This window comes from Charadrius vociferus, unplaced genomic scaffold (assembly GCF_000708025.1).
Source record: "Charadrius vociferus isolate BGI_N301 unplaced genomic scaffold, ASM70802v2 scaffold15, whole genome shotgun sequence".
Lineage (NCBI taxonomy): Eukaryota > Metazoa > Chordata > Aves > Charadriiformes > Charadriidae > Charadrius > Charadrius vociferus.
The window spans coordinates 2,116,220-2,140,651 of record NW_009650064.1 but is presented as its reverse complement, the minus strand read 5'-3'; the positions used below and the strand labels follow the sequence as shown (position 1 = coordinate 2,140,651).

Here is a 24,432-nt window from a genome sequence, read left to right as displayed (position 1 = left end):
TGCAGTCTACTGGCTACCACCTCACTCGTAACATCAAGAATATTTCTTTCAGGGATTCATTTATTGAAGTTCAACCATGTTAAACACTGAAGCATACCTGGGAAGCAAGCTATTTGAGCTCTGCAATGACTTAGCTGAGTCAAATACCGCTGTATCATTTAAAATCCCTGCATTTTCTAAAAACCATGGTACAGCCTGTAAAACTGGCTATAAAACAAACTGCCGTAGTCAATCCTCAAAAAAATTTTCAAAAAAAAATCTGCAATGCAGATGGTCCTACACAGCAGTATTTCAGGAACTAAATTAGACAAATATATTCTAAATATAAATAAAACTATACTCAGGGTTTTAAAAAAGAAACAGGAAAGAAAGTATGATGAACTTACTGAAATACAGACTTGCTCAGAAGATGCAGGTTTTATCTTGCTTTACAACAGAATAATTCAGATTGGAAGAGATCTCTGGAGGTCACCTAATCAAATCATCTGCTCAAAGCAAGGCTAACTGAGGTTTGATTGGGCTGTCTGGGGCCTTGTCCAATCAGTATTTTCAAAGTTCCAGCACTTAACCACACAAAGTGATAAAAGTCCTCATATCTAGCCTGAATGTCCCTTGCTGCAACTGATCTGCTGTGATAGGTCAAGTCATATCGCACCTCTGTTCTCCTATTTGCTATTTTAGTATCTTAAAAAGCATTAAAAAGAAATACTTTACCTTGAAATAATATGTATTTTTTAAAAGGTGCAAGGTCAGCATTTTAAGAATTTCACAAATGCTAAGGTTTTTAAAAAATAAATGCAGGAAAAAATGAAACCAACAAGACTGGTAAATGTTATAAGAACTGCTGAAGAGTGTTTAAGTCAACAAATTTGCTGACAGAGAGCAAAGGAGAAGAAAATGTATGTGCTGCCAGTGATTAAGTTTTAGAAAATTTTTATGTCACTAAGAAAAAAGAACATATCTAGTACAAATGACATGATCTTCTTGTTCTGTTACACATATATACGTACTTTTTTAATATATATTACACACTCACACATATGCACATTGTTCATAATATTAGTGTGGCAAATACTTAGTATGAAGCTCACCCTTGAATCTGAAACGTGTAAAAGTGAACTAATAGACTTGTTCTGCCTAAACTAAATGACTCTGGCCCATAGGTGGTGGGCAAAATAGTAGAATATGAATAAGAAGAGTCATTGAACTTGCTCAAGTACTCATACTCTAGCTCAACACTTCTACCTTGCAGAACCTGGAAAAAGATTGAGTAGAAAGCTGCAATATGGAGCTGTAAATATAAATGGCAATATTGTAGTAACAAAACAAGATATGATTTCAACCTAAGCTCTTCATTCTGCAGGCTTTTAAACATCCCAGAGAAGAGCTGCCTACTTGATCCTGATTTAGCAGTTTTAATCACCAATCCTGAAGTCAATATATCAGGAAAGTTTACATATGAATCAAAAATGAGAGTCGTCAAAATACTAAGAGACGTACAAAATAAGACTATTCTTGGAAGCTGTACCACAAAAGACTTCAGGATCATACAAGATAATTAGCAGAACCCGTGTGCAGTTGTAGCCAAAGGACAAACACAATCCTTTCATCCATTTACAGTGAACATAAACCTCTGTATTTTTATTAACTCTATCTTCCACTCTACATCACCATTCGCAACCTTCATCCCATTTTGACACCGATAATTAAAGAGGCTGATAAATTAAAAGGGGTGGGAGGAAGACAGAGGAAAGAAAGACAACCGACACAACATTTACCTTGTAAGTCAAGTACCCTTCCTAACTATGATGCTTTTGTTGTTGTTGTTCTTTTGTTTGTTAAAATGAAACATAAATATTTACCTGGAAGATATTATTTACTTATAACAAGAATTAATTCAAGCAATTCACATGCCCTATCTTCCACATCAGATTTTAAACATGGGGCTCCCTAATGGTCCCTTTTACTCCTGTATTTCTATATTGTTTCTATCATTCCAGCAGAAGTAACCTGACTTGCATCCATGTAACTAAAGCATTACTACTTTTTCCCCTTTCTAAGATCAATGCCACCTTTGAGAGTGGCCTTAACAATACTGAATTAAATAGTCTACTGAGGAGTTAAACTGAGCACTATTGCATGATGCTAATGAGAAGAAATCAAACAACATAATGGCACAGTTGAATGTATAACAAAAATGTTGTTAGTATTTCAGAAGTCTTCCTTTCACACAGGAAAGCAGATGATTATTAAAGCAGATTTGTCAACTCTTCTCTTATACACAGGTCAGTGTACAACATTAGAAGACTACTCTGATCACCGAAACACTCACTACACTTTCACCTCAGTCATGAAATACTTCCCAAGTATCATATCAAGCACAGAGACCAAAGTTTCAGCAAGGCTCATTTAAAAAAAATAAAAAAAACAAACACAAAAAGCCAAAAAAACCCCACCTCTGAACCTTTTTTTTAAATACATTTAAAATCATTGGATTAAAGTCCTAAGTACTCTAAACTGAGTACCACTGCCTGATGCTAACAAGAAGAAATCATGTAGTAGTAAAAATTGCTTACTGTTGAAAGCGTTAAAGCTTCTTCCAACAGGGGTTACATACTGATATTGTTTCAAGATCAGAGGAAAAGAGAGGATAGGATTTTCAGAAAAACTCTACTGAGCCTGTGGCTTGCCTCCTCCTCCCATTCCACACCCTGATCCAAAATGCCCTTCCTTCGCAAAGCCCCTCAGGCAGGAGCACTGCCATCCCTCTTTGCCTAGGAGGAGAGGGGGATAAGCAGGGCAGCAGCCAAGGCTTCACACAGGACAAGAGCTCGTTCATGGGCAGTTAGCAGGAACAATAGTAGAGGATGACTGATTAGACAGTGGCGTTCCCCCACCTTGGTCATGTTTTTTGGTGAGACAGTAAGCAAAACCCAGGTAGAACATGGCCATGAAAGCTGAGCCAGCATCAAACGGAGGGCTGCATTACTTCTCCCAAGACCTGCTAAGCTGCAAGGAGCTGAAGCACGAAGGCTCATTCATTTGTAGGCTTGAAAACAGGTGACAGAAAGGGATAAGCCTGCCTGGAAACCTCAGGTTTGTGAAGGACTGGCAGGGTAGAGGAAGCCATTAGATAGAAAGAGCACAGAACAAAGAACAGGGCCAAATAATGCTTAGGCTAGAGGTGATTAGGGCTCATTTTACTGAATCTTGGTGGAATAGTTTTGAAGACGGGTGGCAGTGGATAGGCGTAAGACAGTACGAATTGGTTTATGGAGGAGAGGAGTTCAAAGCTAGCGCACAGAGATTTGGAGCGGGTCAGAGAGTGGAGTATAGGCATACGCTAAGGAAGCAAGAGAACGCAAAAGCATTATGAAAACAAAGAGGAATCTAACCAAATATTTTTGATGATCAGGACATAGAAAACCATGATCATGCTATTATATAAAATCCTAATATCACTTAAGGCCAGAAAAAAGTGGAGCTAGTCTTTACCCATAACTGTCTTCCTCCTCTCTTTTGGCAAGAGCTACTAGAACAAGAATTGCCCACAAAACAGTCTGACTGTCACTACTGGTAAACAGCTTATATTGCATACTTGAATTATCCAAGAAAAGTTTTGCATGTACAAACCCATGTCTATACTTGTCTTGAATAATTTATTATGTTAATAGCTTTTTTAATTGTGGGGTTTTTAGAAAAGAAAGTATACCTTCTGGAGATGGGAAAAAATTACGCAAATTTAAAAAAAAAAATCCCACCGCTTCTTCCTTCTCTTGCCGCATTTATGTTACTCAGAAGTCAACTCAACCATTTTTACAACTAATTTTGTTCTGATGAAAAAATTTCAAATCTTAAGCTATGTTAGAAAACTTCCCAAGTTGCCTAGTATTACTAGTGAATTCCCCCCGCTCCCAGTCATTCACTCTGCTTATTACTGTGAACACCAATTCCAACTTTGAATAGTCAAGTCGAGCATGGAATCAAAATAATCTACACAATGTATGCTTTCAACAGGTCTTGAATCAACTACAGCAAATGCATATACTGTACCCTGCTACAAGGAACTAGTTCTTGAAACAGAAAACAAAAAAATGAAACCACAAAACTGAACTAAGTATCATTTGAAACATACCAGCAAAGTAGGCTAATCTGAAGCCTTTTCTGGAGATGCTATCATCTGAATGAAATCTGATCCAAACATGATCCTGTGAAGAGATGTATGGTGAAGGAATGGAGGAGCCGCATGCTCTATAGCCTTCAATATTCTTGTAGCTTCCAATTGTTAACCAATCTGAGCTGCATCGTCGTGATCCCTGAACATCGCAGCAAAGATGAGAGGAGGGGAGAAAAAAAACAAACAAAAAAAATCAGATCAAATCAAATCAAAACAAAAAAAGAGAGGTCAAAATTGCCACCGAACTGGATATTACACAACCAAGCTGATGAATTGCTACGCACTAAACCAGAATTTAGCTGCAAGTTCTTTTTTGATCTGAAATAAAGAGCGGCTCCTCTACCCATGTAAGAATAGGATTTAACCTTCTGGTGATGATACTTTTATTAGGACAGCAAGAATACGTTCTGTTAAACAAAATATTGCATCCACTACTTAATAAAGTTCAGTTTTGCTATCAAAAACACATTAAGCTTTTGTCTTAAAAAAAAAAAAAAATCTGTTAATGAAATTGTCTTTAAGAGTCTCATTTAATGACTTTCATATACTACTAAGTGGTTTTATTTAACCCAGATTTCATCGGAACTTTAGCCAATGCTACACTTAGCCAATGATATGACTTGACATTATAAATAGAGCTAAATTGTTCAAAACCATGATTTCAGATAAGATTTGCTCCCAGCTGCACTCCTTGGTTACCCAATGGGTATGTCATGGAAATGTCACGGTATGGCTACAGCTATATCAAGACATACTGCCATGGTAATGAAGTGTGAAGGGAAGACAGTCTGGGGAGAACAGGTCACAGCAGACAACACAGCAGTAAACCAGAAATGAAATGTGAAGTGTATGCTAGGTAGAGGAGCGCAAGGAAACAATGCAAGAGAAAAGAAATAAGTTTTATGAAGAATAAACTGTATGAAAAAGTTTAGAAAGCATTCCAGTAGCCAAACAGCTCTACCCACTTTACACTGCATTTATACCATTTATACCATTTAATACCATACTATATTTGGTAGAAAGACTGTTTAAATTAAAAAGCAGAACGTTAAAGGAGTAACTGATGTCAAAGCAAATACTTCATAATGAAGAGCTGCTTCTTAGGTCAGCAGGTCTGTACTGGAAACTGAAGTAAATTTGCAGCTAATGCAGTTTCATGATCAGCCTGTGAAGCAGTGCTAATTTCTATCTTGATGCTAAAACAAGCCTAGGTTTCCCTTGTGGCTGTAACGGGGAATGAACTCATGAGAACTTGAACCTACGATACAGCTTTTTTCACATCAATTCTTTAGAAAAGTTCTAAGCTGTGTGAAACTATAAGGAACTCTCCACATCAAAAGTCAGCTTTTCCAAAACTGCAGTCATATCTATTCATTTACTATTTATACCCTGCCACTTTTAAGCACACCATGAGACTACATAGCAATGAAGTTTTTTTCCCTACACATTTTTAATGCAAAATTCTTATATATCAGAGACATTAAAAAGAAATCTAATAAATGAGCACATACACACTTTTTCTAGTCATCGACTTTCTAGTTGAAAATGAATGCTACATGGTTGTGTAAGAGTAAAGCAGGTAAAAGGTAGAAAACAACCAAAACAGAAATCCTATATTTACAGGAAGGAAGATGAAATTGGTACATACACAACTGATAGACAAAAATGTCTAGTCCATACTTCTTCAATGTAAGTTAATACAGGAGCACTGTTACCTTATAGTAATGATCTCCCCTGGGTTTGCATGGATATACCAGCTACAGTTGATTCGGGCAGGATACTCAGAGGGCCACCCTGGACTTGTGATTGTCCCGCTTGGTGATCGAATTTGTTCTGGAATATCTCCACAAGCTAAAAAATACATATATATTGAAAGGAACTTGATTAATGTCTCTTTTTTTTTTTTTTTTAAAGCCAGTAGGACAAAAATCAATCAACACTTATCAGGGAAAATATGCCACCAAGTTGGATGAGGCAGCAATAAAAACCAACATCTAAAGGAGTTCATAATGGACACAGGTCACAACATGTCAGACAAAAGATGTTCTCCAATGTTGCCAGTGCAGAAGTTTATACAAATATCAATTAGTACTACAGGTTAAAAAAGATAACTAACAAAATTATCAAAGTCTGTATAACGTGACAGATTTTCTATTTCCTAATTTTATTTTTAGCCTTCATAAAGACTCAGTTCAATTTAATGACGCATTTAGACCTTACACTGAAAAATGCATTAGAAGGTGAAAAACAAGTTAAAGCAGAGTAATCAAGTGGTTGAAATTTCCTGCCTGTGGAAGACCCAGTGCCTGGCCATCACCTAAATGCCCCCTTCCAGTCCTTGGCATGGAAATGATCTTCATACACGATTCCAATGCTTGGAAGGCAAAGAGCACTTACCACAGCACACTTCATTTATAGATATTAAAAGTTAGGTTTACAAGAGATTATTTTTAAAAGTGACTTGCGTAACTACGTGTCTGATAACGGACTAGAAAGCTTGTATTTATAGGACTATTCACAGAATTCACAGAATGGTTAGGGTTGGAAGGGACCTCTGGAGATCATCTAGTCCAACCCCCCCGCCAGAGCAGGGTCACCTACAGCACGTTGCACAGGACAGCGTCCAGGCGGGTTTTGAATGTCTCCAGAGTGGGAGACTCCACCACCTCTCTGGGCAGCCTGTTCCAGTGCTCCACTACCCTCAAAGTAAAGAAGTTCCTTCTCATGTTAAGATGGAACTTCCTATGTTCAAGTTTATGCCCATTACCCCTCGTCCTATCACTGGGCACCACTGAAAAAAGACTGCTCCCATCCCCCTGGCATCCTCCCATTAAGTATTTGTAAGTATTAATAAGATCCCCCCTCAATCTTCTTTTCTCTAGACTAAAGAGACCCAAGTCCCTCAGCCTTTCCTCATAAGAAAGGTGCTCCAGTCCCCTAATCATCTTCGTTGCCCTTTGCTGGACCCTCTCCAGCAGTTCCCTGTCTTTCTTGAACTGGGGAGCCCAGAACTGGACACAGTACTCCAGATGCGGTCTCACCAGGGCAGAGTAGAGGGGGAGGATGACCTCCCTCGACCTGCTGGCCACACTCTTCTTGATGCACCCCAGGATGCCATTCGCCTTCTGGGCCGCCAGGGCACATTGCTGGCTCATGGTCATCCTGTTGTCCACCAGGACTCCCAGGTCCCTCTCCACAGAGCTGCTCTCCAGGAGGTCAGCCCCCAACCTGTACTGGTGCATGGGGTTATTCCTCCCCAGGTGCAGTACCCTACACTTACCCTTGTTGAACTTCATAAGGTTTCTTTCTGCCCAACTCTCCAGCCTGGCGAGGTCACGCTGTAAGGCAGCACAGCCTTCTGGCGTGTCAGCCACTCCTCCCAGTTTTGTGTCATCAGCAAACTTGCTGATGGTACACTCTATCCCTTCATCCAGATCATTGATGAATATGTTGAACAAAACTGGGCCCAGTACTGACCCCTGAGGGACACCACTTGTTACTAACCTCCAACTAGACTCTGCGCCACTAACCACAACCCTCTGAGCTCTATCTGTGAGCCAGTTCTCAATCCACCTCACCGTCCATTCATCTAAGCCACACTTCCTAAGCTTTCCTGTGAGGATGATGTGGGAGACAGTGTCGAAAGCCTTGCCAAAGTCAAGGTAGACAACATCCACTGCCCTCCCCTCATCCACCCATCTAGTTACTTTGTCATAGAAGGCTATCAGATTAGTCAGACATGACTTCCCCTTGGTGAATCCATGTTGACTACTTCTGATAACCTTCTTTTCATCCAGGTGCTTTGAGATGACTCCCAGAACAAGCTGCTCCATCATCTTCCCAGGGATGCAGGTGAGGCTGACCGGCCTGTAGTTTCCCGGGTCATCCTTCCTGCCCTTTTTGAAGACTGGAGTGACATTGGCTATCCTCCAGTCCTCAGGCACCTCACCTGTCCTCCAGGACCCTTCAAAGATAATGGAGAGAGGCCCAGCAATGACTTCCCCCAGCTCCCTCAGCACCCGAGGGTGCATCCCATCAGGCCCCATGGATTTATGTATACCCAATTTATCTAACTGATCTTTAACGTGCTCCTTGTCAACCAAGGGATAGTCTTGCTTTGCCCAGACTTTCTCTGTTACCTGCAAAGTCGGGGTCTCACAAGGACTGGCCCGAACAGTGAAGACAGAAGCAAAGAAGGCATTTAGCAACTCCGCCTTCTCTGCATCATCCGTCACCACAGCACCTGTCTCATTCAACAACGGGCCCACATTTTCCCTAGTTTTCCTTTTGTCTCCTAATTCTAATTTTGACTAATTCTATGCAACTGAAGTAACTCAGCCATTTGTATTCTTACTTTCTGTAAGAATAGCTTTCGGTATTGGCCTTAACTCAGTTGCTTGTTCCTTTCACTGGAGTGTTCTCAGCTTTGCTGATTTCATTTCAAGTAATGTATTTACTAGTTTTGTGAGTTTATTTTGCTGGCTTTTTTTCCTCCTTAGCAGCTCATCTCTAACACGTGTCATATAGCATATTCACAACCTTCACATAAGCAGGAGGGCCAGAATACTATTGCTACAGAGCCTGAAATTATGAGGAAGTTTTAGAGGTCAGAAAACACATTAAAAATAATCGCTCTCGGCACTTCTATTTTACAATTTCCTCACTGGTAGTTCAAAAACTTGTGGGCTCTGGAAGTTTACTGGTAGCACAATCAGTTAACACACAGTAGTTTAAACACAAGAACTGTGACAAATGAGGAGGCATTTTCATTGTCTGATGAGTGAAAGCTTTTAGAATTTTTAAAATTTTAAATATTTTTTTGATTAAAGTAACCAATCAGAACTGATGCAGTGGGCAAACACTGAATGCATGCAAACAATGAACTGCATTTGTAATAGTGCAAAAGTTGTAATAATGTAATTTGTAAACAAGTTACTAATTTTTTTCTATTTTTATCCACAATCAAGCTTTTAAGACAATTTTTCAAGACTACGTGGACCTGAAATTATTGACTAGCTCTAATATGATACAAAGTTATATTCTTAAATTACTATTACTGAAAATATTTCTATATGGCATAACAAATACATTTCTAAAAATAGCTTCAGAAGGATTAAAAGACAAAAATGCTGGCATATGTCTGCATTTTCTGTACTAGTTTAAATATAGAAATCTAGAAACAAAAATAAAACTCAGTAAAATTATTGTCTTCATGTACAGCTGTAAGAAAACATTGTTTTAAATAGTTTTTCCACACATTTCTTATTAGAGCTTCATTCATACTGCAGTTACATATTAACATACTTTGGCTATAGAAAGTAGCACCTGTCCTAACATCTAGGGAGGACAGTCTCAAAATACAGAAAGATATTATTTTATTTGAATATTCAATCAACCATTGCCCGGAAACCTTCTTGTTTTAATTCTGAGCAAGCCCTATAGGTGGTGCTCTAACACCATGATATTTTGCAACACTACTCCTGTGTGAATGATCTGGATACACTTCACGACTGTTCAGACCAGAAATGGAAGGACTGGAAAGAAAAACTGGTTATTTGCAATTAAATGCTGAAGTAAAATAGCATTTTTAATAGGTATGGAACAAAAATACATGCAAAAAAAAGTAGAAGTAAGTGTAAAACAAATGTACCAAGTTTGCAGATGTTGGCAAGCGATTCCATGCACTACTTGATGGCTACTGAAATAGTGCTCAGCTTAAACTAAGTTGCCTTCAGGTGAAATTTATCCTATTACAACATTCATCTGGTTTAAGGTACTTACAAACTGACATACGAGATTTTTGTCACTGAGAACTTCTGAGGAACCTTTGAAATTTGCCTGACAAAGAAAAATCTTACACTAGCAGATAAAAAAAAAAAAAAATCCATTCAACACATGTTCATTCAGTTTTACAAAGTTCACCTCCAAAAACTTAAGCACACTATAGACATATGTATAGCTTGTGCCTATTGAAGAGGAACCTCCAAACACTGCTAGCAACTATAAATTACTATGCAATTAGGTTTGCAATTTCCTATGTTGGCACAGGACACCCTGACTATAATTTACTCAATCCAATCCCTGCAGTAGTACAAGCAATAACTTTAACTTGTTACACAAATCTGAATGGAAGAAATTCCACACAGAAATCCTGTATAACCAAGGCAGTATTTTCAGAGCACCCTGAAAACTCCGAGTTCTACTCAAATTCATTTTTTTAGCCTTTGATATATCAGCCATATCCCTATATTTTCTATATTCTTTTACTTATGATTGCTTTTTCTTTCTTTCCGCTAAAGCTAACACTGAAGGGTGGAGGGCAAAATACGACCATTTCCAGCACCATCCAATATGGGAAGGAAGTAGTAGATTAAGGAGGGCATGCGGAAGCAAGAACGATTACAGACTTAAATACAAGGTGGAGTGAACAATACTGTACTTTTGCTGTAGAAAAGAGAAAAATCAAACTGAAGAAAGTGCTCATATGACAAAGTGGGGGTTCAAAAAATAAAACTTAATGGACTTGAAAAGGGACTTACAGCCTCCTTAACTTCAGGTTAGCTAGAGAAGCTAAATGTACTTGCATACTTGGTATACATTCATGCACTGAAAATTCTTACTTGGAGACAGAGATCTCCCATTTGCTTAAAAAGTTTATAAAGGTCAAGATCAACTGTGTAGAAGCTGCACTGCAGAAGCGCTGTCATTCTGAGAGAGAATAATTTCTCAGATTTTTAAAACCAAGGATAACCTTTCAAAACAAAACACCTTTAAAGGGAATCTGCTTTACAAAGGTAATAGCAAGCCTTGTAAAATCAATTCCTGACCCTCTGCTTAACTAGGATGTTTCTTCTAAAGGCTTTGAGAATATAATGCAACATCAAGAAGGGCATGGGAATCAAAAAAAACAATTCAAGTGACAGTGCATAAAACAGACATGTATGAATAGAGGCAAATATCTTTTCACCAAGTCGTGGAGAATTTGTACTTCTAACTTCAATTGCTAGTGGCCCTGCAGGCATTTGTCATACATGTCAGTTATATCTATAGGAACTTAAAATTACAGGAAAACTGACTAGGTTTGGAATAATTTATTAACAGTATTAAAAATACTTAAGAAAACAGCAGCATGAAAATTAGAGTCAGGAAAAAAAAAAGGAGATGCGTTTGTAACCGAGGCAGAAGCACAAAACAAATTGAGAAGGTTGCACGGAGAAGCAAAGATACATAGCGATGCATGCCTAAGATGTTTTCAAATCTCATGCTGGCAGCTATAATATTTTTGGGTGGGAACAACTCCCTCCTGCACACCAACTACATGGGTGTTGTCTCTGCCTACATTCCTCTCAATTTCCCTATATCCTTTGGTACAATTCTGCACATCTATCTCCTACCTGTTTTAGATTCTTTCCTTTGTGAGCTTTCATTTTATTAACAATCTACTTGCAATTCTGTTTGTACTTTGCTATAACTCTGTTCAGTAGATTGCAATACTGTAATTAGGACTGAAGATGTTTCATGGACTGAAGTGCAAAATAATGGTCAAAAAAACTGCTGAGAGGATAAACCGTGCACATCGTTTTCTGGTGTACGTGGATTTTCTTGTAGACATTTAAAAAACACATACAACAGTTTTCCTTATTCTCTTCTTCCTGAAATTTGTTCACTGCCCCACATTACAGAATATGACCGTAAAGTACCTACAGGACGTTGACTAGTCAACAGAAGAGAGACAATGAAAACTTTACAGTACCAAAATGCAACTTGCAAGTTATAACATGAAAATAACTAAGAAACCTATGCAAAAATTCTGTAGCAAGATCTAGAGAAGTAAAGTACCTGTAGTAAGAGTGAACAACATGTCAAGGAAAAAAGTCACTTCAGAAAAGCAGAGAGAGGGAGATTAGGGATTTATCTTCACAGTAATGCCAGGAGATTAGTTGAAAAGATAAAAGAATTAGCTTTCAATGTGAACCACAAGATGATAAGGTATGCATTATATTGGACATGGTAAGGACATGAATGCAGCTGGATAAATGATCTGAAGGTGTTTAAAACAGCTTAGAGTAAAAAGAGAATAATGTTGTGATAAAGTCTAAACCATGAATAGGGAGGATAATTATTGCATTTGTAACTTCTCAGGAGCCACTGAAAGTCTTATTTGGAGAACTACGGGGGAAGAAGGTATAGGAATCTTTGCCTCCAGGTCAAGCTGAAAAGCTTTAATTTAAAATGCCTTTTGCTCTGCAATACAGAGACACACTCAATAAAAAGGAATCATTATAATTTATTTTTTTAATTGCTGTGAACAGGTGTTTTCTCCAGTGTGGAAGTTCTTTAAAACAGGGGGGTACGGCGGTGAGGGACGGGGGGGCAGATGGTTTTGCAGTTGTTACAATTATGGTGCAACATACCCCAAAGACAAACCTGAAAACATTTCTCAATTTTTCAGGTTTTAAAGGCACTTGTTTTAACGTTCAGATTTTAAAAACACTTGTTCTCTAGTGATAGCTTATATGCAAGAGACAACACTCCATTATTGCTGTTGGTAGAGAAAGCATGCTCATATATTAGAGGTGTACCTATAACTTGGCAGATATAATATACAGCAGAAGCATAAATACCAAAGACCGCAGAGGTCTGTGCTATTACAACATAATTTAGTAAGGTAGGTCATGTAGCCTTACAGCAGCAGCATGACAGGAAATCTACCATCAAGACAATCATTTTGTTTTAAATCCCTTCTCAGTAGCAACTGTCCAAGAAAATAGCTCGCTTGGTTTCAACAACAAGTTAAAGTTGGATTTAGAAAGATTAAAGGCCAGATGTCTTTGGTTCTATTTCACAGAAACTCTGCTTAAAATTGTTCTGATAAATATAAAGCTGTCCAGGTATGCTTGATGAAATACACAATCTGGAAGTTCAAAAACGTGTTTGGGACACCCAGATGGTTTCAAAGGAACTCAAAAATCATCTAAATCCACCCCCATCTTTTATACTTGGGCCATACACCTAACATTTAAGGTGTACACACAAAGAACAGTAAGAAAAATGCCACTGGGTCTGTCTACATGCTTTCTTCAGGCTTTCATTAACAGACCACCCCCATCCCCATTATCTCAAAATTCTCCTGTGAGGAATTTTCACTTTATATTAAGTGACAGGAACTTGAGGATATGATATTTACTTTTCCCCAGCTGGAAAGCTATTTTAGAGTACAGGACTGCCACAACTACGTTGTTTTTTTTTTAAAAAAAAAAAGTGTATAATTTTTTTTTCCTTATTTTTAAATGGAAGTCTCCACTGGATCTTTCTTCTCAGTGGTTAAAGGTCTGTCTACCAGCTGCTTGTTATCTTACGCAGAAAGTACATTGTGTTCTCCTCTTCTTGGCACTGCCTATTCAAGCATGCTGGCCAAAGTACTGACAGCAGAGTCAAAGATTCCATTCACCTCTTGCCCAGCAGATGCTTTTCTGCCTGTATTGTGACCTGTGACCTGCCTGTTGCAGTAAACAAAGGGGTGAAGGGTTGTTAAAATATGTCCTGAAAGCTGCATAGCTTGATTTCAGGCTGTCTGTGTATCTCATATAATCCAGTTCCAGCAGCAATTGTTCCAACAGCGGCAAGTACCTGCGTTGTTATTTATTATTTACAATGTGCCATAAATGTACTATATATGATACTTGATGCATTACTACTGTTGAAAAGCAACAACATTCTTCACGATGCAGCACAAGAATGGATAGCAAAGGTCTTCTATAATTAGACTTTTGACGGTCATTGATTGGCAAACAATGAAAGGGAAAAGGAAAGGTAGTATGGTGTAACAGAGATCATCCACTAGACCATACATTTATCCAAAAACTTAACCACGTGCACAAGTAGCAATGTAACGTTTGAAGCAATACTGCAAGGATAACGCTAGCTAGATGTGCACGCTGTTGTCAAAAAGGACGAGTTTGCATTTTGACTCTTATTTTAGGAGACAGGTGTGAAAATCAGTTTGATTTCAGGATTAGTGGCAGCTTCCCTATGGAAAGAATCAGGCTGTATTCTTCTGCCCACTGAAGAAGAGTGTTAATCTCCCCATTTGCACATATTCTGAGTCCCTGTATCATAGAACACGGCCAGCAGCTTCGCTGACGCTGCTTAACAGCTGAAGAACAAAGACTATACACTGGTATTGCCTGATGCCTTAATGGACACACAGTCACATCGAGAACACAGAACAGTCCCAACTGTGGCTGCTGCCCAGAAGAGGCCTAAGACCGACTTACTGGAAGAGAACGTAGCAACCTTTGAGCAATGTGTGCTGCTTTTATACCGCATATTCTCCCAGCATCTCATCAGTTTCTCAGTTTCATGAGTTCTAAAATTCCTTTTTTCTTGTATTAAGGAAACTGTGCAGTCAAGTGTACAGTAGTTTCAGTTACTGCTTCAATCTAATCAGGTGAAACGCATAACTCTTGGATTTGTATTATTTGATAGTAGCACTGTCCAAAATTACATTTCAATAAATTTCATTTCACAAAAACTTTACCGTGGAAAGAAAATATCAATTCAACTTAAACCAACTTTTCTCTTAGTTCAATGTTTGTATGGAAAAATAATTAAGCAGTCCACTTAGAAAGGCATAATCTGTTCATGAGCATGCAGGTATCAATTTTATCTTATGAGAATTTTTCCATGTTCCAGTTGCTTCATTCCTTATTACATGCTGCAAAAGGCAGTAATAATTTTTATAGCCAAATATCTCTTCATAAGATACCAGGTGGCTTTCAATATTTACTATTTAAGTCATGCATGAAATTTAAACATTACAAAAAATGACTTACCCGTTGACACTCCTGAAATATGCACATTTTCAGAATGTTCTGCAAGAGCACCATTTCCTAAAATTAAACATAATGAATAAGCTAATTTCCAAGATAAAATTTGTAAAAATTCTTCAGATACCCTTTTACAGAACAGAAAGAACAAAACTGAAGTTATTTTAATTAATATTAAACATTAAAGGTCCTACATTCATTTTATGATAAAACTTAGAGAAAAACTAAAGAAAAAGTTACCGTACAATGAAAATAAAAAGCAAGCATCGTTAGTGTACTAGAAACAAATACATTAGAAAGTTAAGGAACAAGAGCCTGACAGTAGCAAAGAGTTCTCAGAAACTCCACGCATTTTAGATGGTAGACTTTGCATGATTTTGCATCAAATGCTATTTTCTTTTCATGAAAGGTTTATTTTAATGCATCTTCCCCATCTCCTCCTGGATCAAGGTTTGTAAGCAAATGCTATGCAAATAAAGACATCCAGGGAAAGACACCCATCTATCTGATAATGAATTGCAGCCTATACCCTTTATGCAGAAAGATGTTTCAGGTATCGCCAGGATCTAGCTACCTTCAAGAGCAACTCCCCCTCAACGTTCACTAAAACTCAGTATTACTTGCAAAAACGAACAACGAGACCCATGTGGTCATCAAGGGTTAGAGACAAAATGTTATTCCTCCAAATCTCATGCTACTCGGTACTCCTCCAAAGTAAAAGAAGTCTGCTGAAGAGAATATGCCTGCTGACAGGTGGTAGCCCTGTTACATGATGTGACTGATCAACTTGTATTTGTGCACATTCTTCCCACTGAACAGCTCTCATTCTCCACTCCTTTATTCATCATCTTTTCTTTTAACCTTTACAACAAATTTTTGATATCTTCCAGGCATTTCGGTAGGAGACAGCTACTTTCATAAATAAGCTCCTTTGAATATAGGCTGTGAATCTAAAGTGTAAAATGCATCAGTAAGCAAATTTTAAAACAATCCCTCCAAGTTTTGTAATCTTGAAGATGTGCCCAGTCACACAGATTTTCATACATGTGAAATCAGTTGTTCTACCAGCACCGCAATGTAAGCGTGATACGTTTGGGTAACAACAACCTTAAATACACGAAGAAAACTCAAATTCCTTTTATGCCAAGCTTAAAGACTGTTTGAGTTGACCTTGAACATACACATCTAAGCGAGCATCTCAATGCTCCTCCATTGCAGTGGTTACAAATGAAATGTTTCAGAAATTGCTCCCAGGGTTGGCACCAAATGCACAAAGACATAGTTTTTTACTTCCTGAAGACACAATACAGCTAGAAACCTGACAATCAGAATTAGCAGAAAAAACAGCAAGTCAAATTTTTCTTTTCTTTAAAAAAACCCCACTACATTCTTGGGCTCTTAAAAGTGGTGTGTTCTCTTGCATCCCACCTCATTTTTAAGGTACTAATTTCACAGCATATATTTATGACCAACTTGCTTTGTCTCAATCTTAAAAAAAATCCCACACTGTAACACTTCCCCTCAACGTTCAAAAGACAGAAGTATTTTAAAACAGAAACTGTTTCAAATACTGTATTAGTGACAACTGTTTTTCAGTTAAATTATTCAAAACAGTAAAATATACCTGTACGTTTTAAAAAGCTATTCTCCAAATAATTTCTCCATTTTGCACATAAACCAACATGCTAAGGAGGTGTTTGCCACTCTGATTTCATGTCTTCAGTAACACTTAGCTCTAAATTTACAAAATAAACACCATCTTTGCTGTAAAGTGATTTTACTTGTAAGTGATTCCACAGAAGCACATTTCTGATTGCCGTGTTTTCTATTATTTCTATCAACATAAGGAAAACATTAACACATTTCAAGACCTCTTCTTTTCAGCTAAAAATAGCTTATTGGTATTTCATCTTTGAAATTACAGTAGGGATTATTCACTGTTTCTGTATTTTCAAAAAGGGGTTATTAGCACATACAACTATATCTGTACTTGTTATTGAACACTGAAAGTGAACAGCATGACAAAAAAGAAGGATTTCACAAACACTTAGAAATATGAAAAACCCCAAAGTAACTATATTGAAGACAGTCAATATCTGGGCACTCCACTGACGCCCCCAGAACGTGAATTACAGACAAGCTGCATATACATAAAGACAAGGAAAACAAAACCCCCAGAATTTTAAAGAAATCTGTTCTGATAAATATACAATTAACAAAACATGAAAATACTGACATAACACTGAAGTGATGGAAAGAAAAGCAATATATATATAAAAAAATTGACAAAAACTATAAATAAGTAATAACAGAAGCATACTAAAATGGGAGTCCTGTACACATTGACTTAGAATTAATGAGTAAAAATAAGAAGAAAACTTACACTATCCAAAAATGGAACGCTTTAATATTTTACATCTAAATATGCTTTATGAGCTAACAACTGATCTATTGACATAAAGTGATGTCACATTTGTTGTTAAACTAAGTTCAGTGATTAGTCAGAAGAAGGACAAATGCGTGACACGAAGGTGCAACTCAGATCCAAGTACTACAATATCAAAATAAGGTGGTGTTTGTTTTTTTAAATTACTTTCTTCCCCATAATCGTTTATTACATGAAAGATGAACCTTAGAAACCTTTCAGATTAGTACTTCCTTTTTTATTGGAAACTGCCACTGAAATACAGTGTGTTCAGATGTCATTTAAGAGTTACTAACTGCTGACACCTTTATGAAATTTTTAGGCAACAATCCTTGTATTGAACAATTATATCACATGGTTCCATATAAACTGAGCCCACTAGAATGTATCAGATAACAGATCAGTAATTTCCATTAAGGTATGGGAACATAATTATCTTTGAAATGTCTGTTAGTCTATCTATTTGATACAGCAGAGTATGAATATATACAAAAAATTTTCTTAGGTCTCCAGTAAGCTTTCATATTTCTTGATGCTTAAAAGAAGTATTTACTACTCATTCCCATTTGAGCCTTAAGTTTTAAAGTGAAACAGGTGCCACCTAACAAAACTTGACACAAAGTGTGTCCGTATCAGTTACAGGAGCTGGTTAAGTATGTGTGACAGCAGAGCACGGGAAGACACACACCCAGAAGCTCCTGCACAAGTCCACTCTGTCCACGAGAACCCAAGTTTCTTTTTTAAAAACTGACATCTTCCATCACTTCCCCCCCTGCCCTGTGACATCTTAAAAAAAAACAATCACTTGTGTAACCAGGACTATACCCATCCCCTTCATATCCTTTTATAAATACTTATGACAAATGAACCACTTTAAGTGGTATTCAACAGAAATATATGCCAACTTTAGTCCTGCAGCTTAAGATATGGTCAGCAACTGCATTTAAGTTAAAAAATTCAAATGGACAAGGCTCAAGTTAAAAACAAGCACCTACTATGTTTTTTCTCAAAAAAAAAAATCAAAAATCAAAATAGAACCTTTGGTAAATAGGATACAAGATATGTTAAACTACCGGTAATCTTTAGGTTAAACTAAAGTATGGAAAGTACTTTTAATGGCTTTCTATTTAAGTGCACATGAGTTTGTTGCCACCACAGCTGGTAATATCTCTAAAGATTCCTTAACTGCAATAAAAAAAAAATAAAATCAGCCAATTGGTTATTAAATGAGTTAGACTCTTTCTAGAGTGTGTTTACAGTATGCAACAATCTCCAATTTCTAAGGTGCTTTTCCATCTTGAATAACTTTAAAAATCTCTTAAATGTTCAAACTATGTTTATGGTCAAAGTTGGTCTCTGATTCTGACAGACTCACCCATAAAATTTTATTTTATTTTCACGGCACAAAGCCAGTCCCTTTCACCTTCATCATTATTTTCTATCCCACTCAAATCCTCCGGGCTGAGATGCTGTCTTGTCTTAGGAGCAAGCAGAAAGAGACAACAAGTAGTTGAACGAACGCTTGAATTAATTCCTTTTGATTCATGTCTCACAGCTGACTGACCACAGAAGCAGGCAAGATGACACTAGGTTTGCCTTCAGGTTTTCCAGCAGTTAGGGCATTTCTCCCCTATCAGTCTCTATGAAACTATGTTAAACAACCCCCATCCCACCCTTGAGAGCCATGAGCCCTATACTCCTACACTGAGCCTGGAGAGGAGAACAAAACTACACAGAAGATAAAAACCGTAGCCCTGGAAGGTGTTTGACTCAGTAACATCATCTGAGTTTCATCACGGACAGGTCAATAAACACTGGCCAGGGGAGTGGGGCTGGCAACAAGGAAAACGTCACAGCAGTGAATACTCTAACCAAACTGCAGAGGAAAACTAGAAGGGGAAAGTGTAGAAAAAACAATGCTTTTGCATTTGAAAAACATGACATGTTTGGAAAAAATAGTCACCAAGTTCTACATATTTGAAACCCAGACAGTAGCAGTGCTGCTCAGACTACCACGGACGTTAGCCACAATGCAGCAGCTTTCGTTTTAGGACGTTACCCTCCTACACCGCTCCTTCCCCGCAGCCTATGCAGCACAGCTCGCTCTCAAAATGGGATCAGTATCAGACTCAAAGGACTATCTGCATATAACTTCAGAGCATAAAACTAAGCCTACAATCCTGAAATGAGCTTCTCCTTTAAGTTTTACTCAAATTCACAGAGTTTTTCAAAAAGCATAGCCAAGCAGACACCCCCTTTCCCCCCCAATAATTAAGTGTCCCTCTTAGTCAAAACACTCAGATTAAACAAGACAACCTTCTGCATTCCAGATATATGAACTTGGAGGTTTCAGAAAAGAACAAGAAGTTTATCTAAATACTGATACATTTGAGATAGAAAGTAATAACTCTTAAATTAAAATCCTGTTTAAATGTCAATTTGACTAAAACTAGTAACACGTATGCACGGTGAAGTGATGAATATTGTAAAAGTGCACCCAAAAAATTTGGTACAAGTGGCTTTCTACACTGTCATTGTAAAACCAAATTCTGTAACTTTGGTTTGGAAAAACATCATGTATCTTGGGACTCGGTTAAATTCAGACTGTGTTTTACAGAGAAACTAACTTGACTATTGAAATGACAAATGAAAAGAAAAAAAAAATCCATAGTTGCAACCACCATATTTATTTTTGCTGTTAGACCAAGTAGTCACTGTCTACAAAAAAAGCCATGCACACATATCTCCATTGAAGCTAAATTCTTCTATATCAAGATTAAGCCTCTTCCATTAGCTTTAACAGCCAAATTACAACCCCCCTGTAAAGAGAAGTGTATAAATTGAGGAACTGCTGTAACTGAATGGCTACGAAGAGAGCACTTTTTCTAAACTACCTGCAGTTAAAAGCTACCGTGGTGTACAATGAATGCTTAATAAGCAGACTGGACAGGATATTTCTCTTGAACCACAATTATCAGGGACAACAGATCAACACCTCTTCCTGTATATCATGCATTTCCAAACACCCTTCATCATGGTACGTGTTCAACTTGCTTTAGACAATGCAGTTCGTGGTCAAACTTCCCTTTTTCGTCCTACTCCCAAAATTCCTGTCCACTCTTTACCTTACCAAGAATAAGTTTAACTTATTCACACTCCTGTCAGCTGACCTTGCATTAATCTTCACCAAATTTTGCTTCTAACTGACCAAGTGAGAATGATGCCACCAAAATAAGAATCTTATTATACACTTCCATGAACAGGTTGGTGCTGCCTTACATATCACCCCACTAAAAAGCCACTTAGCAATGGTCCTATGATGCCCTAGTCCAAACACAGCAATATCTTTCTTGATCTAGAGATACAGGAGCTGGAAACATCCATGAGGCCTCCATAATATTCCAGCACGCTGCTTGGAAATGACCCCTTTTGCTAGCACATTTTGTGACAGTCCCAGCCAGTGGCCATCCCACCCCACACTTCCCACAAATATCTAAGTACAGTTGTGCAGAAACCAGCTCCACCTGAAGATGCCGTGTGTCAGGCTGAGCCACGGTCACACTCGTCTGCCCAGTCTGTGGAAGAAAAGTGCAAAGGCCATCTGCCTGCCCATCACACCCACGGCTCATCCAAGGTCAAGCTGTTACAGCTCAGAGCAGGCCACGTGGGACACCGACAGGAAAAACAAGTACCACCACCCTCCTCCAGATAAACTAGACAATCTTTAAAGATCCCTTTCCAACTCAAACCATTCTATGAGAAAAACATTTGTTCCGTATGTAACCCAAAATGCTATATTGAATTATTTACATGTAGGACACATGCAGTTAACGAGACAAAAAAATTAGGTAGTATCATTCTCAGTCTTTCAGCTCATCGATTATAACCTCATCTCCTCAACACTTTGCACCTGTATTTGTTAAACTTCTGTGCATTTAGAATTAAACGCATTAGCTGCAGGGATTTAATGCTGTAACCACAGCAAAGAGCTCCATATCCATCGGTAGATGGCCATACTGCTGCCAAACTCTCCTGTGCTGCAGGAGTACTACACAGTAAACTGATATTACATGACTGAGAAAAAAAGCACTGTCTATGATCTCAAATGAACATGAGGCTAGGAAAGGGACTAGACTTGTTTTTCCATCCTTTATAACCTAGAAAAGTCTCTGAGAATATGATTTCTCCTGTACTTTCTCTTTTATACGTGCAAAACGTGTTCTCCTACCACTACTAAACCGTGTTACAGAAATTCAGACTTTGCCTTCCTCAGAAGACAGGAACAGAGCTACGTGTGCAACTTCAACACTACAAGAGACAAGGAACTGCAAGTGGAGCAAATAGAAATATATAAAAAAAAAAAAAAAAGAGCAATCTAAGCATTTGAGACTTACCCTCCCAGAACAGTTCAAGAAATAAACAGTATTATTGCTACAGGGAATGCTTCAAATTAAGGTGCGGCAGAGCTCAGAGTACACAGTCCACTGAAGCCAGGCAACAGTTGTTACGTCTCTATATTGAGTAACAAAGCGCAGCAGCACTGTCATTCCCAGATTCCTACAGAAACCAGCCACAGCTTTTACAGGTGACACCATTTTATTACTCCCTGCCTTCTGATGGCTTAGTCTGCAATCATGGCATCCTTTTGATTAGAGACATGCATGAAAATAAATGAACACGTTTGTGCACCAATATGCATTTGGATTAACTACTCAAGACTTGAATCATGATCCACAGTCATCTCATATTTTCATGTCTTTATAGTTCCTTTTTTATATGTGGCATTGCAGCTTTGACCAGAAGTTTTTGTCCTATACCCAACTGCTGCTTACTTTCTTAACAAAGGGCAACACATGCTTTTGCATAAGTTCATATATTTCATGACAAAAGGCAATTAAAAAAGCATCATGAGAAGTGACAGTATTGAGGTTCTAGGCAATAACTGATCAATAATCTCCAGTTTATCTGTAGAATCTTTGCAAGAGTTATTAACAAATTTCATATTCTTTATTTTTAAATCAACAGTTTGGTGTTAACTAGTTATGCGCATTTCTTTTCCATATTTCCTTAGGGTTAAGTACTGGAGTCATAGGAATTTCAGGTGGTCATTTGTAAAACAGTGTTAAACTGTGCAGCAAGATGTAAATTATCCTTCAGGCATATGAAGGATTAAATAACCATTTCTTTTAATATAAAATTCCACATGCAATAGACAAAAACATTGAGAGAAAGCCTTACTGCTGTGCAGACATCAGTCAAAATTCTCTACTAGAGGCAAGCTGAGCAACAGTGACAAGATTTATTCCAAATTCCTATAAGAGAACATCTGCTACAAAGAAGATATAGTAAATATATCTAAAATTTCAAATAGTGAAAACGAATGTTCATGCAAAATAAGAAAGTGTTGTATACTCAAATACTACAATGGCATAATTAATTTCTTTAATTAAGGAAAGAATAAAAATGACTCACAGATGAAACTATACTGAAATAGTGGCTTATTTAAATGTGTTTATGATACAAAAGCAGGAAACAAGCACATAAAATTTCACTGTAAAAACACATAAAGCACAGAATTTGTTTACAATACTCAATGCTGTTATTTAATGTAGTACCATTTTTAGTTTAGACCAACTGTGATGTAGTCTTATTTAGAAAACTAAGACAAGAACTACAGAATCAATTCTGCAACAGAATTGTTTAATGTAGGTTTTAGATCTTTATGTTTCCTTTTTACAACAACCAATATCTACTATTTTGTGCCTAGAAAATTATTTCTTGGGTATAAAACAATGGTGCCGTCCAACATTGCATTTTTGTATCACCCACTCATTCTTATACTGTCCTTTCCTCCTCACAGAGGGACTTTAAGTGACATTTAGCTGCATGATACTTTTGAAAAACACGTCTTTCCTCATGTCTTGGTGAATAAAACAGTCACGAAATTTCCAAATCTACATTCACTGCACAGAGCCTAAATTCAAAGTTAATCAGTACTACAGTGAACAGCACGCACCTTTATTCCTACAATCTTGATAACACTGACTTAAAATCTCCAAAGAAAAACATTCTACTTCTTTTACATCCTGTAGCATTGTAACGTTATTCCCCCACAGCATAAAAAGTCCACGTTCATTCTTCAAAAATTTACTATTAAAACAGGTACCCTAAAAATCGAAAGTTTACTACATAAATAAATGTTTTGCATTTGAAGAATATATAATGATCAGGTCATAACAAAACTATTAACTTCTCTACCAGAACTTGAAATATCTTTTATTCCTGATAATTTTATGATGCTAACTTAGGATTTGGCTACATTAGTATTTCAGAGAAGAAGCATGCTTCCAAATTTCCTGATCTGCACCACTTCTTATGCTTTGGTTCACATTAGGCTGTGGCATGATGCTGAACCATCAAACCGGTCTCCTTCTGGATGGCACTAATCTGGAAGACACGTTCCTACCGGTAATGGGTACTCAGTCCTCTGGACCACACCAGAGCTAGTGTAAAGAAAAACCTTCAGAAATATGTATGGTACAAAAGTTACATCTTCAGCCTAACTTGTTTTACGCCACAAATCCACTCGTGCCAGGCTGTGGGATGTGCCAAAGCAGAGACACCCCCAGCTACCCAACACCCCAAGTGTGCTCTCTGCAGCTCCAGCGCTACCAGGGAGGCTCCACCTCAACTTCAGGCGAAAGCTTCAGAGTCGACGCAGCCATTTAGTGTGAGCAACACAAGTTCTCTTTCTGGATTAAGCACCGTATGCATTATTTGCTACTATTACACCAATTGTAAATGCTGTTGCAACACACAAAAGAAAATTTACAAAATTCCATATAAACCATAATGAGATGCTAGCATAATGCAAATTCAACATAGATGCTGCCAGTCAGGCGATGTTAGAGCATCCAAACACAGCCCTCAGCACTGCTGGGATACATCAAGCAAACATCTGGAAGATGCTGCAGCCTACAATGTGAGCTCTCGCATTCCTG

The 24,432-nt window shown here is 37.8% G+C and overlaps 1 protein-coding gene across 1 annotated transcript in view; it reads right to left on the bottom strand.

Moving 5' to 3' along the window:
• Positions 1-24,432, bottom strand: part of LRP12 (low density lipoprotein receptor-related protein 12) — a 118,280-nt gene that overhangs the window by 7,917 nt on the left and 85,931 nt on the right. The window contains exons 2-4 of the mRNA XM_009891906.1: positions 15,013-15,069; positions 5,896-6,028; positions 4,136-4,341 (exon numbers count right to left, since the gene is read on the bottom strand). Of these exons, the coding sequence (XP_009890208.1) occupies positions 4,136-4,341; positions 5,896-6,028; positions 15,013-15,069 (396 nt within the window). The remainder of the gene's footprint in view (positions 1-4,135; positions 4,342-5,895; positions 6,029-15,012; positions 15,070-24,432) is intronic.